The sequence below is a fragment of the Phocoena sinus genome, chromosome 7 (assembly GCF_008692025.1).
Source record: "Phocoena sinus isolate mPhoSin1 chromosome 7, mPhoSin1.pri, whole genome shotgun sequence".
In the NCBI taxonomy this organism is placed as follows: Eukaryota; Metazoa; Chordata; class Mammalia; order Artiodactyla; family Phocoenidae; genus Phocoena; species Phocoena sinus.
In genome coordinates, this window is record NC_045769.1 from 4405915 (window position 1) to 4420777 (window position 14863).

General features: G+C 47.0%; 1 protein-coding gene across 1 annotated transcript in view; it reads left to right on the forward strand.

The window, feature by feature from the left end:
- Positions 1–6912: 6912 nt before the first annotated feature.
- The window catches only part of ASB18 (ankyrin repeat and SOCS box containing 18), a 63731-nt gene continuing 55780 nt past the window's right edge, over positions 6913–14863 (forward strand). The window contains exon 1 of the mRNA XM_032637788.1: positions 6913–7176. Coding sequence (XP_032493679.1) covers positions 6972–7176 — 205 coding nt within the window. The 5' untranslated portion in view covers positions 6913–6971. The remainder of the gene's footprint in view (positions 7177–14863) is intronic.

A 14863-nucleotide genomic window follows, 5' to 3' on the forward strand; every position in this document is an offset into this window, starting at 1 on the left:
ACTGACTGTTGGCAGCCTCAGAATATCCACTTTCAGGTTCACTCACCTGGGTCCCTCCACGGTGCCACCTCATCACATGGAAGCTGGCTGCCCCCAGGATAAGCAATTCAAAAGGGAGAGAAAGAGAGCATGCAGAGCAGAAGCTGCAGGCTTTTTATAACCTAATCTCCAAAGTGACAATCCATCCCCTCCGCTGTATGATATCCATTAGAAGCAAGTCACCACGTCCACGCTCAAGGGGAGGGGATGACACAGGGTGTGAAGATCACGGGCAGGTCAGTAGGGCCGTCTCCGAGGCTGCCCACCACAGTTGGGTAGATCATAGATTGTGTGTGTCTGAGGTCAAACATTTTCAGACTAAGAGAAGAGACAGACTTTAACCTTACAGACATGGTACTTTTCTATAACAGGTTTGTGTAGATTTGGAGAGAATTAGCCACAGACACGGCCAGGAGCTTCGCCACTGGGCAGAGTGTTTCTTTCCAGGTTTTTGTTTGTCTTGTCATCTTTTAATGTATAAGCCTCTGGAATGGCTGGTGCGATGCTCCTTTCTGAAACGTGCATGACTGAAGCTAGAGGCCATCAGGTGCAGAGTGTGACCTGAGGTGCTGATGTTCTGGGAGTACCACGGGGCTCAGAGCTCTCCCCCAAATCGCTGAAGAGGCAAGATCCACCCCACACCCACCGCAGGGCTCCTCTCCTACTCACCCATGGTGAACCCATGGGGAGCTGGCCAGCCCTTCCTCAGTCTTGCCTGCCCTACTTCTGCCAGGAATTCCCCAACACTTCTGTCATGGTGCGCTCCGTCCTTAAGTTCAACCAGACACACAGCTCTCCATTTTTCTCCCTTTCCTATATTCCCAAGATTATCTAAGATGGGAGGAGTTAAAACTTGAGAGCAGATTACAAACTGTGCTTCTACATCCTTGAAGTTGTCAAGGTCAGACAAGGGGTACACAGTCTGCTTTGCTCTATCAGGTTGATTTTAACTTTTAACTCTCGGAAGGCAAACTTTCCACCTTACGATATTTTGCCTGATGAGCACTGCACTGTCTCCCCCAGTCAATGGCAGAGATATCCATAATTAGCTGGCTTACCCTTAAAAAGCCATGACCCTGGTGGTGTGGGCTCAGCACGGTGTCTTGATTAGGGGAACACCCTCCAGCAACCCCAGATGATTTCAAAGCAGTTGTCTTTCTTTCTTTATCCAATTCCCACATACGTCATAGCTGCTCCCAGGCCTTTTCTCCCAAAGTCCTCCAAATATTCCTGGTCCCTGCCTTAGCCCTTGTACCTCTTTTCTTCCGTCTCATGCCTTCCCCATCTCTTTTCGCAAGACTGCATCTGGAAAAAAGAGCAAACTAGAAAAGAAGGAAGAGGAAGAAACGGAGGAAGAGAGTGAGGAATTGGACCCAGTGGGGGTTTGAACGAGAAGCATGGCCACACAGTTCTAATGAGCGCAGTTAAACTGCCCGCATTTGCGTCTTAGCTCTGCCACTTAGCAGCTGTGAGGCCGCCAGGAGATTGCTTCACTAGTCAGGTTCCCCATCTGCCAAATAGTAATAATGATAGCCCCTGTCTCGCAGGATTGCTGAGAGAAAGAGAGTTTACATGTGCAATATCTTTAAAAGAGGACCTATGCAATAAGTACCCAATATATAGTATATAGTGTATGTAGTATACTATATTCTCAGTACATCAAGAGTACCTGGCATATATGAGGGAGGGCTCAAAAAGTGTTAATTGGAGGGGGGAAGGAGTAAATTAGGAATTTGGGATCAGCAGATACATTCCACTATATATAAAATAAACAACAGGGACCTAATGTATAGCACGGGGAACTATATTCAATGTCTTGTAATAACCTATAATGGAAAAGAATCTGAAAAAGAACAGATACAGATGCAGATAGAGGTATGTATAACTGAATCACTGTGCTGTACACCTGAAACATTGTAAATCAACTGTACTTCAATAAAAAAGTAATAAAAATAAATAATTAAATAATTCTGCTTCAAAAATGTGTTTATTGAGTGAAACTCATTTGTTTGTTATTTTGTCTTTGATGGTTATACTAATGGAAAATGTCCACATCTCCAGCTGTATAACTTCATCCTTGTGTCATCATAAATCATGCCCCTAACAGGAAGAAAAAAAAAAACAGGCAAGAGTTGTAAAGGGCTTTTCTCACATCTAGCTAGTGCCCACATGCCATCACGTTGTTTCAAGGACACAAAGGAAATGAAAGTGGCCCCTGTTTTCTGGGTGCATGAATTGCTACCCATAAAGACCACGTAACAATGCCCCTTCACAAAGCAGTTCCCCACAGCCTAGCAGGTTGATGGGTGAGCCCTTCCCGCCACACATATGTCTTGGCTGAAACTGTCAAGCCTGAAAAGCTATGAGGAACCCCTTAAAAAGGAATTTAGAAAAATCTTCCACCGAGTTGAAAAGCTTCTGACCCCAGGGAGACACCTCTGTGTTGCCGAAGCTGGGAACTGGGAGAGCCGGACTGCGGGGACGGGAGAGAGGAGAGAACAGCCCGAGGTGGATGGAAACACCGCGGCCAGAAAGGGAGCCCCGGACCAGCTCCGAGCTGATAGGGTCCACAGCTGGATTGGACGGTGAGGTTTGAGCCAAGAGCACTTGGGGGCTGACCTACGGGGAACCCGTGTGTTGAAGGAACAGCTCTCCAAGACCTCAGGATCTAACAGGGGCCTTTCAGGCTCAAATAAGCAGCCAGTCTCAGAATCGGACCCACTTCACAGCGGAATTATGCCACAGTCACTTTGAGTTAACCTGGATATGCCCGCTGTTTGTCCCTGACCTGAGGTCACAATGGGGTCTGCGTATCTGGGACTGACCATTCCTCCCAGACCATGACCCTCCATTGGCAACCGACTCACTGATCTTCATCCTAACACGGGGCTGAGACTAAATTAGGCCCACACTGCATTCATTTATCCATCAGGCATTGTTATCTTGCTGCAAAATAGTTCAATACCAAGAGTATCGACAGAGAAAAAGTTCCAGGGCTGGTGGTCTCTGAAGGCATGCTACCGGGCTCTGCACAGCTATAGCAAGCTCACCGGATGCAAACTGCGTGACGCAACAGAATTCTAGCTAATGTTTATGCTTTTCTGTGAGGAGCTGTTACCAGAGTCCTCATCTAAACACGTTCGTAAACACAACTTGATGTAAATCACATACAATATATCACTGAAAATCTGTGAATTATGGTACCCTCTGATGAGCATTTAAACATCCAAGCGGAACAATGAAGCGACCTTTATCTGATTCAGAGAAAGCCAGGATCCCTCTGTTATTGATTGCTTAAATATATTCTGCACCTTCAAGGACAGTCAGCGAAGGAGAAAGTCAAATACAAGACTTCCAAGAAGTTGAGGGGGAAATAGTGATACTGCGTCCCTTCCCCCTCAAACGGTTGTTCAGCCAGTGGGGGACTGAGGCAGGGTGGGCAGTAGGGGGTCCCATGAACTAATCAAGAAAGGAAAGACAAAGAAATAGAGATCAGAAGATTTCACATTGAAATAAAGAAATTCGTGTTGCCTTAAATATAATTTGTGTTAGTTACATTTCAATTCCTAATTTATACATAGCGGGGTTGATAAAGAATTACATTATAACAAAATTAGCCAGAATAATTAGCATAGTATATGTGCTACTGATTAAACACCCAGCAGATAGCTCGGTAATTAAGATCCGTGAGTGCCGTATTTTGAGGCTTTGTCATCTTATTATCTGCCTAACAAGTGCTTCCTCTTTAGCTCCCTTCTGATTTGAAGTTTGATAGCAATCTCTAATAATTCTCAATTTATTTCTTTAAATTACCTTACCCAAATTCCGATCATTTTCCTGCGGTCACTACCCTCCCTCTCTTTGTATTGACACAAACATGCTTCTAAATGTAAGGCATCTGACGCTACAAGGCATTTGTGCTTGGAAATTCAGGTTCAAAATTTTCAAAACCCATCATTCTTTGGCTGAAAGAAAGAACCAGAGGCCAACTACATGCTCTGCAAGTTAGTCAGACTTCTGAATACAGATCTACAGAGTTCATACCTCCTTTCTAGGCAGAGCCCCATTGCCAGCAATTCCAAGAACGTGTCCACCAGGGTCCAACAGCAGCCCCTCAAGTGGCCCTGGCTGCTTGCTCACTGATGACCCTAGCCCGTGATGCCACTGCTCCATATTCGGGGAGTCTGGGGTCAGCTGCTGCCCTTGCAACACACAGTGAGATTTTGTCATGGAAGACAAGAGTTCAACTACCAAAGAACAGAAAGCTTGGGGGCTGACTCACATTCTTTTCACAGGCAGAGCTGTGTCTGCTGCATCTCTTTAGACTGAAACCAGAATGTGTCCATGGTTTTAAAGGCAGAGTGAACACACCTGCATCAACCAGGAATACTTTTAGCTGCAAGTCACAGAAAACACATGAATAGTACTTAAGGAATAAAGACAAGAAGTCTGGCAGTTGGCAGCCTGGAGCTGGGGCAGAGGTTCAGAAATGTCATCAAGGAACCATCGGTCTCGTCCACTCTTTCTGTCCCACTCACCTGAGTGTGTCGAGCCTTCATTTCATGTCCATCACCTCATGGCTGTAAGTTGGCTGCCACAGCTCCACACATTATGTCCACGTTCAAGGAAAGAAGAAAGGGAAAGGAAAAAAGTGCCAACCGCTACTTCCCCTTTCAATCAGGAGAGCAAAGAACTTCCCAGATGCACCAGAGCAGACCATGCCTGTCCTCACTGGCCAGAACTGGGCTGCAAGGGAGGCTAATTCGTAGAGTAGCTAACAAGGAGACTAGGGCGGAAGTTACTGACTTAGATAAACATGATTCATCACCAGGGGCCAGGCACATGGTCACAACAAAGAAAACCCAGGGTCTCTTAGGTAGGAGGAAGGAGAACAAATATTAAGCAGTAACTTCAGGGCTGGCTCCTCAAATGCAGACGCAGACATGTCGGGAAAAGCATCAGTGTATGGAACAGAAGCTGCAAAATCACGCAGAGGAGCTGAGAGGAGAGGGGTGTGTTATTCAGGGTTCTCCAGAGAAACAGAACCAAGAGGATGTGTGTGCATGTATAGATATTCTTAAAATAAAGGTATACAGAGGAGCTGAGAGGAGAGGGGTGTGTTATTCAGGGTTCTCCAGAGAAACAGAACCAAGAGGATGTGTGTGCATGTATAGATATTCTTAAAATAAAGGTATACATGATTTATTTCAAGAAATCAACTCACGCAATTGTCGCAACCAGCAAGTCCAAAACCTGCATGTAGGCCAGCAGGCTGGAGACCCAGGAAGAATTGCAGTTCTAATTCAAAGGCCGTCTGCTGGCAGTATTCCATCTTGCTTGGGGGACATCAGTCTTTGTTCTATGAAGGCCTTCAACTGATTGGATGAGGCCCACCCGCATTATGGAGGGTCATCGGCTTTCCTCAAAGTCCACCAAATTAAACATCATCATCTCATTTAAAAAAAACAAAAAAAAAACAAAAAGAACTTCACAGGAGCATCCAGTATATGTTTGACCAGGTATCCGGGCAGTGTGGCCCAGCCAGATTCACACATAAAATTAACCATCACACAGGGAGACAAGCCAAAGTAAGAAAGGGAAGAGGTAGCAAGACTGGGACACAAGGTGAAGAGGGCTCTATAAAAGCTATGTGATATATATACATATATATGTATAACTGAATCACCTTGCTGTACACCAGAATATAACACAACACTATAAATCAACTATACTTCAATTTAAAACTTATTTTTAATTTTTCAAATTTTAAACTTTAAAAAAATAAATCTATGTGAGGAAAGAGGAGAGATGTCATTGAAGGGCACAAACTTGCAACCAGCAGGTAAGTAAGTCCTGGAGATCTAATGCACAGCATAGTGTCTATAGACAACAATATTGTATTATGAACGTCAAACTTTCTAAGACATGAAGAAAACTTAATTATCCCCACCACAAAAAAGGAAGTCATAGTTCTGCAACATGATAGAGGTGTTAGCTAACAACGGCAATCATGTTACCATATATAAATGCATCAAATCAACATGATGTACACCTCAAACTTACATGTATATGTTATATGTTCAACGTATTTCAATTTTAATATATCCAAAAATTAATTTTTAAGCTAAATGGCATAGCCTGGGCCCCTCAGGTCATTACAGCATACAGGCGCCGCTGGAGCAGCTGTGTTTTGTGCCCAGGTTCAGGTAGGGAGATACAGGACCGCTAGAGACAGAGGTTATGGAAAAAAAGTCCACTACCCCGCAGGAATGCATAGAAACCAACATGAGTGCTTTGCACTTCCACGGGGCACGGAATTGGGTGCTTTAAGCCAAAGTTAGCAGCCTTAAGAAGTACAGAGGCTGCTGCTAATACTTCGGTTACTTTCTGGGTTCACTTATGTGATGCTTTTGTCTTCTCGAGACCAAAGATTTCCCTGCATTCTCAATTTCAAGGCATGTCCAATTTACAGTCAACCAGACTCTCTTTTTAGATGAAGTGAAGGAATACGTGGTGTAGAACGTTACAGTATGTTCCTTTCAACAGAAAAAAGGTTGCAAGCCCAGGCTCGGGAAAAGGATTTTAAGGTTTCAGGACAGAGTCTCACTTTGATAAAAGAAGATGTTGATCGGCAGTACCGACAAGAGATTTTTTTTAAAAAACGCTGTCCCCTCGGCTTCTCCCACTCACAGACAGGTCTACTGCCCCCCTCTCTAGAATGATCCTTAAGTGAGGCCTTGGGGAGATTAATTCCCATCTCCCTCTGAGGAACGGGGTGGGGAGGACTGCTGGCGCGTGGCCGTTCCCAGGGCTGTAACTGGAGCCACGTTTCTTCTATTTATAGACATGCCCGCAGCCCTCTCCGCCCAGCTGCTGACTTTGGACTCAGTTGGGAAGCAGAGAAGTTTGGTCAACACACAAACGACATCACAATGTCCATCTCTGATTGCCTTCCCGATTACCCGGTCAAGTCGGATTTCGTAAATAGATTGAAGTCAGCCCTGGAAGCCAGGGATGAGGCGACAGTGAGGGATTTGATCTGTACTGAAGTTCGGCACGTGGACGCCGTAATAGAACTGGCCAACGACGACTGGATGAAGGACCCCTTGGCCCAGCTGCCCCCCGGGGTCCTCCTAGGTAACTACGATGAATCCGCTGCTTCCCCATCGTGTGCACAGGGTTGGGGTGGGGAACATTCGGGGGTGGAAGGGCAAATGGTTGAAAAAGGCGAATGATACGTGGCCAGCTGTATGATTCTTATTTATATACATACGCACATGCTGCATATACTGTATATATACATGTACCTAGTATATATCTGTATATATATACATAGCATATGTCATAGTATATATATATATATATATATCATAGTATATACATATACACACATTTACTGTATTTACTATACAGTACATAGTAAATATATATATACTATGTAAATATATACACAGTAAATATGTATATATATACTATGATATATAGATCTATACTACGATATATACTATGTGTCTATATATATACACATACACACACATATATATATACACACAGTATGTTACATAGGCAACAATTAAAGTACAATACAAAAAATTTAAAAACAGAAAAATTAAACCGTGGCACCACCATCCCAACCCAGCACCTCTTTTCATTTCTCCACTTTTCTCCAAGCTAGTCTATTTGCATGTGTAAATTTCCTCTACTTATAACCGTGTGGTAGATAATAAGTTTGTGTTCTGTTCTGTTGAGTTAATACACCTAAAGTACTTTCCATGTTGCTACATGTCTTCTTAATTTCAATCACCTGTTGAGGTGATTAATGACAAAATACTTAAACCAAATGCCTACAAGAGGGGGCTATGTGTTTACATTTTTACTACTATCAGTAATGCTATAATTAGTGTCTATATTAGCATTCATATGCTTTTTTCTTATTCAGGGTTCTGTCCTTAGGATCAATTCTTAGGAGCTGTATTACTGGGACAAGGGTAACAAATTTTCCAAATTGTTTTCTGAAATGATTTCTATTCCTCCTGATAGTGAGTGTGTGTCACATCACACTCTGAACATTATGGGTGGTTAATATTCATATTTAAATCTCCAATTTAGTAAGTGCACCCTGGTTATTCTCCACTGCCTGCTCGTCCATCCTTTTATGTTTGTTTTCTAACATCTTTATTGGAATATAATTGCTTTACAATGTTGTTAGTTTCTGCTGTATAACAAGGTGAATCAGCTATACGTATACACATATCCCCCTATCCCTTCCCTCTTGTGTCTCCCTCCCACCCTCCCTATCCCACCCCTCTAGGTGGTCACAAAGCACCGAGCTGACCTCCCTGTGCTATGCGGCTGCTTCCCACTAGCCATCCATTTTACATTTGGTAGTGTATATATGTCCATGCCACTCTCTCACTTCGTCCCAGCTTCCCCTTCCCCCCAACCTTTCTTTACTGCTCAGAACCAAGTCTTATCTGTAGGGTTTGGGTTTTCTTTGTAGACCTTTTTACATGTGGGCCCTTGTCTAGTCAGGTCCTTGGGCAATATCTCCTCATTTCTTTATACCTTTTTGGTCATTTTGTAAGTCTCCTTCACATAACATGTGTATAATCCCATTGTCATATTTGCTGAAAATGATATCCCTGACCACAGCTTAACTGTTCACTGCATCGTGCTAATTCTAGCTTGTCAGATGTGCCCTCCACAACGTGACTCCTAAGGAATGTTCAGGGCTCCCCTCCCCCCACTAGACAGACTCCTTCCCAACACATGTGAGTGCATGCCCACACGCGTACCACTGCACACACAAGGCACAAACACACACGTGCACAAACACATGCTCACACACCCAGGAAGGACACCAAGAGGGAACGTGCCTGGGACGTTGGTGCTGGCGAGTGGAGCTTTAATATGATGAAGGGACAGATCAGAGACTGGAACTTCTAAGGGGGTGACCATCCCTCTATTCCCCTGCGATGTGGGTGCACTCCCACTGTCTCTCACTGGTGGTGTAAACAAGTTGCAGAAGGCTTTAGGGAGAAACCGGCTCCTGTTTCTTCTTTTCCTTGGTTTTCCTAATATCTGGGGCACCGATCGGGGTGAGGCCCCGGGAGGCGTGAGCCCAGAGAGCACCACACCTCTCTTCAGACCTTAGCTCTGCCCGGATGGGCAGGGGTCCTCACCGAGACAGCACCTGGTACACGCAACAATCCAGGAGCCTGCCCTGGGGCGCGGAGGGGACTTTGAAATCCTAAACTGTGCTTTGGCCAGGAGTGTTGAGCTCTACATTTTGCATGTGCACTCCAGACCCACCCTGCCCCCTGCCCATGAGGTGCTCTTAGAGCCACATCATCCTGGCCCACGCTCTCTGACCCCCATTGGGTGTAGCTAACGCAAGGTGCTGCAAGGAGCGGGGAAGAGAGGGTATTTGCTCTGGGGACCCCTCCCTACCAGATCATCGCTGCGATTTGGCTTCACCATTGGGCTGAAGGCTTAGCTCCTGGGTGGCACCACCCACCTCCTTCCTTGCCCCTTCAGACACAGGGAGGGGGGCTCCCACGGTGGCCCTGGGAACCCCAGCTGGCTTCCCTGGTCCTGCCCGCCTTTGCTATGCCCTGGAGTTGCGCCATCTGCTTTCTGCTGGGATTCTGACTGGAGCAAGTGCCCACTCATCACAACCCCTCTTACAAACCCATCCCAGCAGGTTGGGGATTTGTGTATTTGGAGCCCCGAGTTAAAATATCATTTCTTGTCCTTTAACAACAGCCTTAATCTGTTCTTTAGATTCATTTATTAAATAGCGTGTTTTCACAGTAGGACACGTCATCAGTGCTACACAGTAATATAAATTACAGGTAACATCTTACTATTTTAAATGAGCTACGTGAAAAGCTAATGATGTGATAATATTTTTCTCTCAGTATTAATAACATATTTTTATTAATCCAAGATAAAAATCTAGTCTTTCCAACAAAAACTAAAATAAAATAGCATTTCTTTTCACATTACTAATTGCCCTGCATCATCTCTACTGTCCCCACCACTTTACTAAACACTTGAAACCAATGAAACCTGTGTTAAGAGTGTCCCGTTCCCTCCCACGAAGAACCTGTATGTTCTAAATCATATCGTATCTACTTCTCCCTGCCAAACGGCGCAACTCAGAAGGACGAGAACAGGTCGATGCTGCTGACATCTTGTCAGGACTTGGGCTTGTTCTGGGTTGTTTCTGCTTCGGGATGATGGTAACTGAATGATTAAGCCTGTGACCTCAGGGCACATACTGTTGCCAATCATTTTATTGTGGGGGAAGCAGGCTGGGCTTGAAACCGGGGTAGAGAGGCAGCACGTTCACACCTGCATTGGGGGGCCGCCTCTCTGGCTAACATGTGAGAGTAGGATTTGAAGGAAACAAGAAAGGTTAGGAAACAAGATCTAGTTAGGAGGTGATTGAAGGCAGTCACCCAGGTGAGAGATGACAGGGTCTAAACCAAGAGAGTGGGGTACACACAGAGATAAAGGCGAGAAATGACAAAGCTGAGAAATGCTGGGAAGGGGGTGGGGGTGAGTAGAAGGTAGTGCCACCGATCCAGACAGAAATCAGGGGGCTCTGTGACTGTGACAAAGTCTGAGCCTTTGCTGTGAGCCTGGCAGTAACGAGGAGAGACTAGAAACAGGAATAACACACAGGACCGCCTCCCAGGAGTTCAGAGTCCACCCTGTGTCATCACAGGTAGGCTATCAGGTGCCTCAAGTAGCCTTGGAGTGAGGCGCTCCAGAGGGAAGCTTGGGCTCTGCCACCAACGAGCTGTGTGACCTCAGGGAAGTCACTTTCCCTCTCTGAGCCAGTGCCTTTACTTATTAACTAGTTCATGAGATTCCATTAGTGATTCCCAAGCAGAGGTCCCTGAGCAAAGCTCCAAGGGGGAGGTCCCCGGAGAACCACGCTGTCAGAGAATACGCAAGGACAGGTTAAAGGCTGGCTATGGCTTCACCACCACCAGGGGGACGGGTGGTTTGCAGATGCGCTTTGGGCAACGCTGGCTCAGATCATTGTTGAGGCTCCTTCCATCTCCAGGCTTCTCTGAGGCCGTGATCCCAAAGTCTCACTGTCTCAGCCTAAAATGGAGCAAGGTCTCCTTTTTCCTGAGTATGGGAGTGAATGGGCTCGTTCTCGGGGGGTAATTGTGAGTCATGGGGGAACAGCCCTGAGAGAAGCAAGAACTGTTTGCATTCAGACACACACGTGGGGTCTTTAGAATGTGTGAAGAGGGGTCAGAACTTGTAGCAGCACCTTGAAGGGCAGCCCACATTGGGAATGGATACTGGAATTTCAGTCCTCCTGAGGAGGAAGGTGAAGATGAAAGGATGATGATGACCAAGAAGACCCGGCCGGGCCCGGTGAGGGGCAGGGGCTGCAGGTGCCCACCCCGGCCAGGAGAAGGCAGGGCCGAAGGTCAGGCTGAGAAGGCTTTTCGGGGAAAGGGGAGGAAAAGTTGTCCATCCCAAGGACAACGCTTGCTCAAAGAACTCTGAGTATTGTTCACAAGATGACAATTTGCAAAAATAAGAAGAAAAGTGGGCTTCCCTGGTGGCGCAGTGGTTGAGAGTCCGCCTGCCGATGCAGGGGACACGGGTTTGTGCCCCGGTCCGGGAAGATCCCACATGCCGCGGAGCGGCTGGGCCCGTGAGCCGTGGCCGCTGAGCCTGCGCGTCCGGAGCCTGTGCTCCACAACGGGAGAGGCCACAACGGTGAGAGGCCCGTGTACCGCAAAAAAAAAAAAAAAAAAAAAAAAAAAAAAGAGAAGTAACAATTCTTTCTGCTTGTCAACATAAATATACAAGGACCTTGCTTCTCTCAGTGAGATCTCCATGCTTGTGTGCGAGCTTATTACTCCCACCAAATAGAGCAGAAAAAATAATAATTATTTATTTATCTGCAGCCATGTCACATCACAATAAAAGCATAGGGAAAAGAGGTACCAGCCAAAAAAATGGCAGGAACGACTTGTTCTGGAGAACCCCTCAGGTATACATGGGTCCCCTTAAGGAGGGCAGAGGGCAAAGGAACTTAAAAATTCAGCCCCAGCAGAGAGTGGGTCAAAGTACGGAATGTACCCTCCCTGCCTGGCCACGAGGCAGAAGAGTGGTCCTCAATCAGGATTCCCCTAAAGACGCAACATACTTGCGCCCTTGTGAAGCCACCTGCTCTGCTGCAAAGATGTACTTCGGATGCCCTGTGGGATGCTGGGAAGGGCGTGGAGGTCTCTAACAGATGGTCAGCCCTCTCCCTGCTAGTCAGACTGAGACTGGCCCGCTGTGAGGGACCAGGGAAGGAGGCCTGGGACTGAGGCACAGCAATCTCTCTCATTCTCTCCCTGTGTGTGTGTGTGTGTGTGTGTGTGTGTGTGTGTAATGAGAGGAACAGAGCTGACGTCCCAGCTCATCCACAATCTGCTCCCCCATCTTTCCCACCTACCCCCTCCCATCAAGAACCTTCCTGCCAGAACGACACCCAAATCCCAGGGCTTGTCAGGACCTCCCCTGCCTCCTCGGTTCACCTAGGCCATGCCCTCCTTCCAGACCCCACACAAGAGGGCCCCCCTGCACACCCGACCCACAGACCCACCACTTCCCTCCACAAGAGCACAAAGTTCTCAGTCTCCATCAGTTTCCAAAACACACAGCCTCGCCGGGCTAATTTTTTTTTTTTTTTTTTTGCGGTACGCAGGCCTCTCACTGTTGTGACCTCTCCCGTCGCGGAGCACAGGCTCCGGACGCGCAGGCCCAGTGGCCATGGCTCACGGGCCCAGCCGCTCCGCGGCATGCGGGATCCTCCCGGACCGGGGCATGAACCCGCGCCCCCAGCATCGGCAGGCGGACTCCCAACCACTGCGCCACCAGGGAAGCCCCTTCGCTGGGCTAATTTTTATACCCACTGAATATTTCATTCTCAAATACGGCCTCGTCGAGGTCAAGACCCTTGCCTGGTATCCGGAGCCTGGCTCAGGGTCTTAGCCCTGATAAGTGTTCAAACTCCGGGTGCCCTGGCTGGCATGGGTTGGCCAAGCTATCTTGCTAACATTCACCCGGGTGGACACAGACGGCGTTTCCACAGACATGATTGGAATGAGTCTTTCTGCAAAGAAAGACTCGATTCTACTTTCTGCTAAAGGCAAGTCTCTACCGTTGAATATTAGCAACAACGGCATTACTCGTCCTCGCCCCTTTGCAGCACCTTGATCAGCTCACTAACCAGCGAGCACACAGCAAGAGAGAAAGCGTGGTGGGGGAGGGGTGGTGAGACCCCGCTTGCCCCCCAAATGCATCAACTGTACAATTTGGTGACTGGCGTAATCAAACTACTTAAGAAACAACTGATTACTAATTGCTATTATTAAGGATGTCAGCGTTCCATGATTTTGCTGCTGATATCTTATGTACAAGTCAAGATGCTACTTGAATTCTTGATTGAAATAGAAAACTAGAGGCATTATGGTGTGTTTGGGGTAATGGTATTTAAGCATCTGGAGGCAAGTTCAAGAAATACTAATTGGGTTTTTATTAAGAGATCTCACCCAGCAGCAAGTGTAGGTGGGGAACGAGCGTGGGTGAACGTGGGATGGACATAGACCCAGTGGGTCCGTTGGCAGAATTTAACTGTTCATTTAACCAGCTTGACACTGAGCGCGCTGTGCCGTCCAAGGTACATCTACTCCCTTTGTCCCTGTGTGCGGAGGGGAACATCGCCCACAGAAAACCCAACAGCTGAATGTCAGTTAGGTAAGCACAAGCCCTGCCTTGGAGGACTCACATTTGAACCAATGACAAGTGTGTGTACGTTGCTGGTGTAATGGATGCAGCAAGAGATTAATGGTGAGGTGACCCTGGCTCTCCCACGGACTGAGTGGTCTTGAACCTTGAACCTGTGTGGCCAGTCCATCTCTCTGAACCCTAATTTCCTCATTTAAAAATATGGGATCAGTGGGGTCATCTCTCAGGGTGTTTCCAAAAGGGACGAACTAGGGTTCTAAGAACAATGACTTGTATTTATGGAGATTAACAAAACCCCATTGCCTTCACAACACCTTCAGGTGTCGTGCACCCTGGCAGAGGCCTGTGTAGACTGGGCCCCAACTTCAAAGGAATGGCTGGCTCCAGGCCAGATGGGCAGGAAAGGTATCGCCTGGTGGGAGGCTGGTTTACGAGCTCGAATCACGGAAGACCGGCAGCCTTGCACAGGGCCAGCCTTGTTCTGATTGTTGGGAGACTAAGTCCACAGACCAGAGCTTGTTAGCACTGGAGCCAACCGCAAGTGGGGGCAAAGATGGAGGAATCACATGCAGTGAGCACTTCTCTTAGGTATGCGTTTCCCAAGGACTATTGTCTTTCCCACTTTCCCGGCTGAGAAAAATGAGGCTCAGAGAGGGTGAGTTCCACACCTCAGATGCCACAGCCGGAGGAGGTGGAAATCCAGAGCTCTTCCTGGCACTCCTTAATGCCTGTAATTGTCCTATGGCTGCATTTTACAGATGGGGACACCAAGGCTCACATGTGTTCCCTTACTGGGCAACAGCCAGGTAGGAACAGCACACAAACCGGGTATGTTTTCTGAGTTGTAGTCAAGGGTTCTTGACACATACCCACCCAGAGATGTGTGGCAGGAAGATCCATGAAAAACATCCCCACTGAGGCTGTGACAACCATTCGACTTTACATCAGACACACACACACACACACACACACACACACACACACACACACGCACACAACATCAATAGCATGGAGTCCATCGCTTCAAATCATTCAAATAAGAGTATTAAGA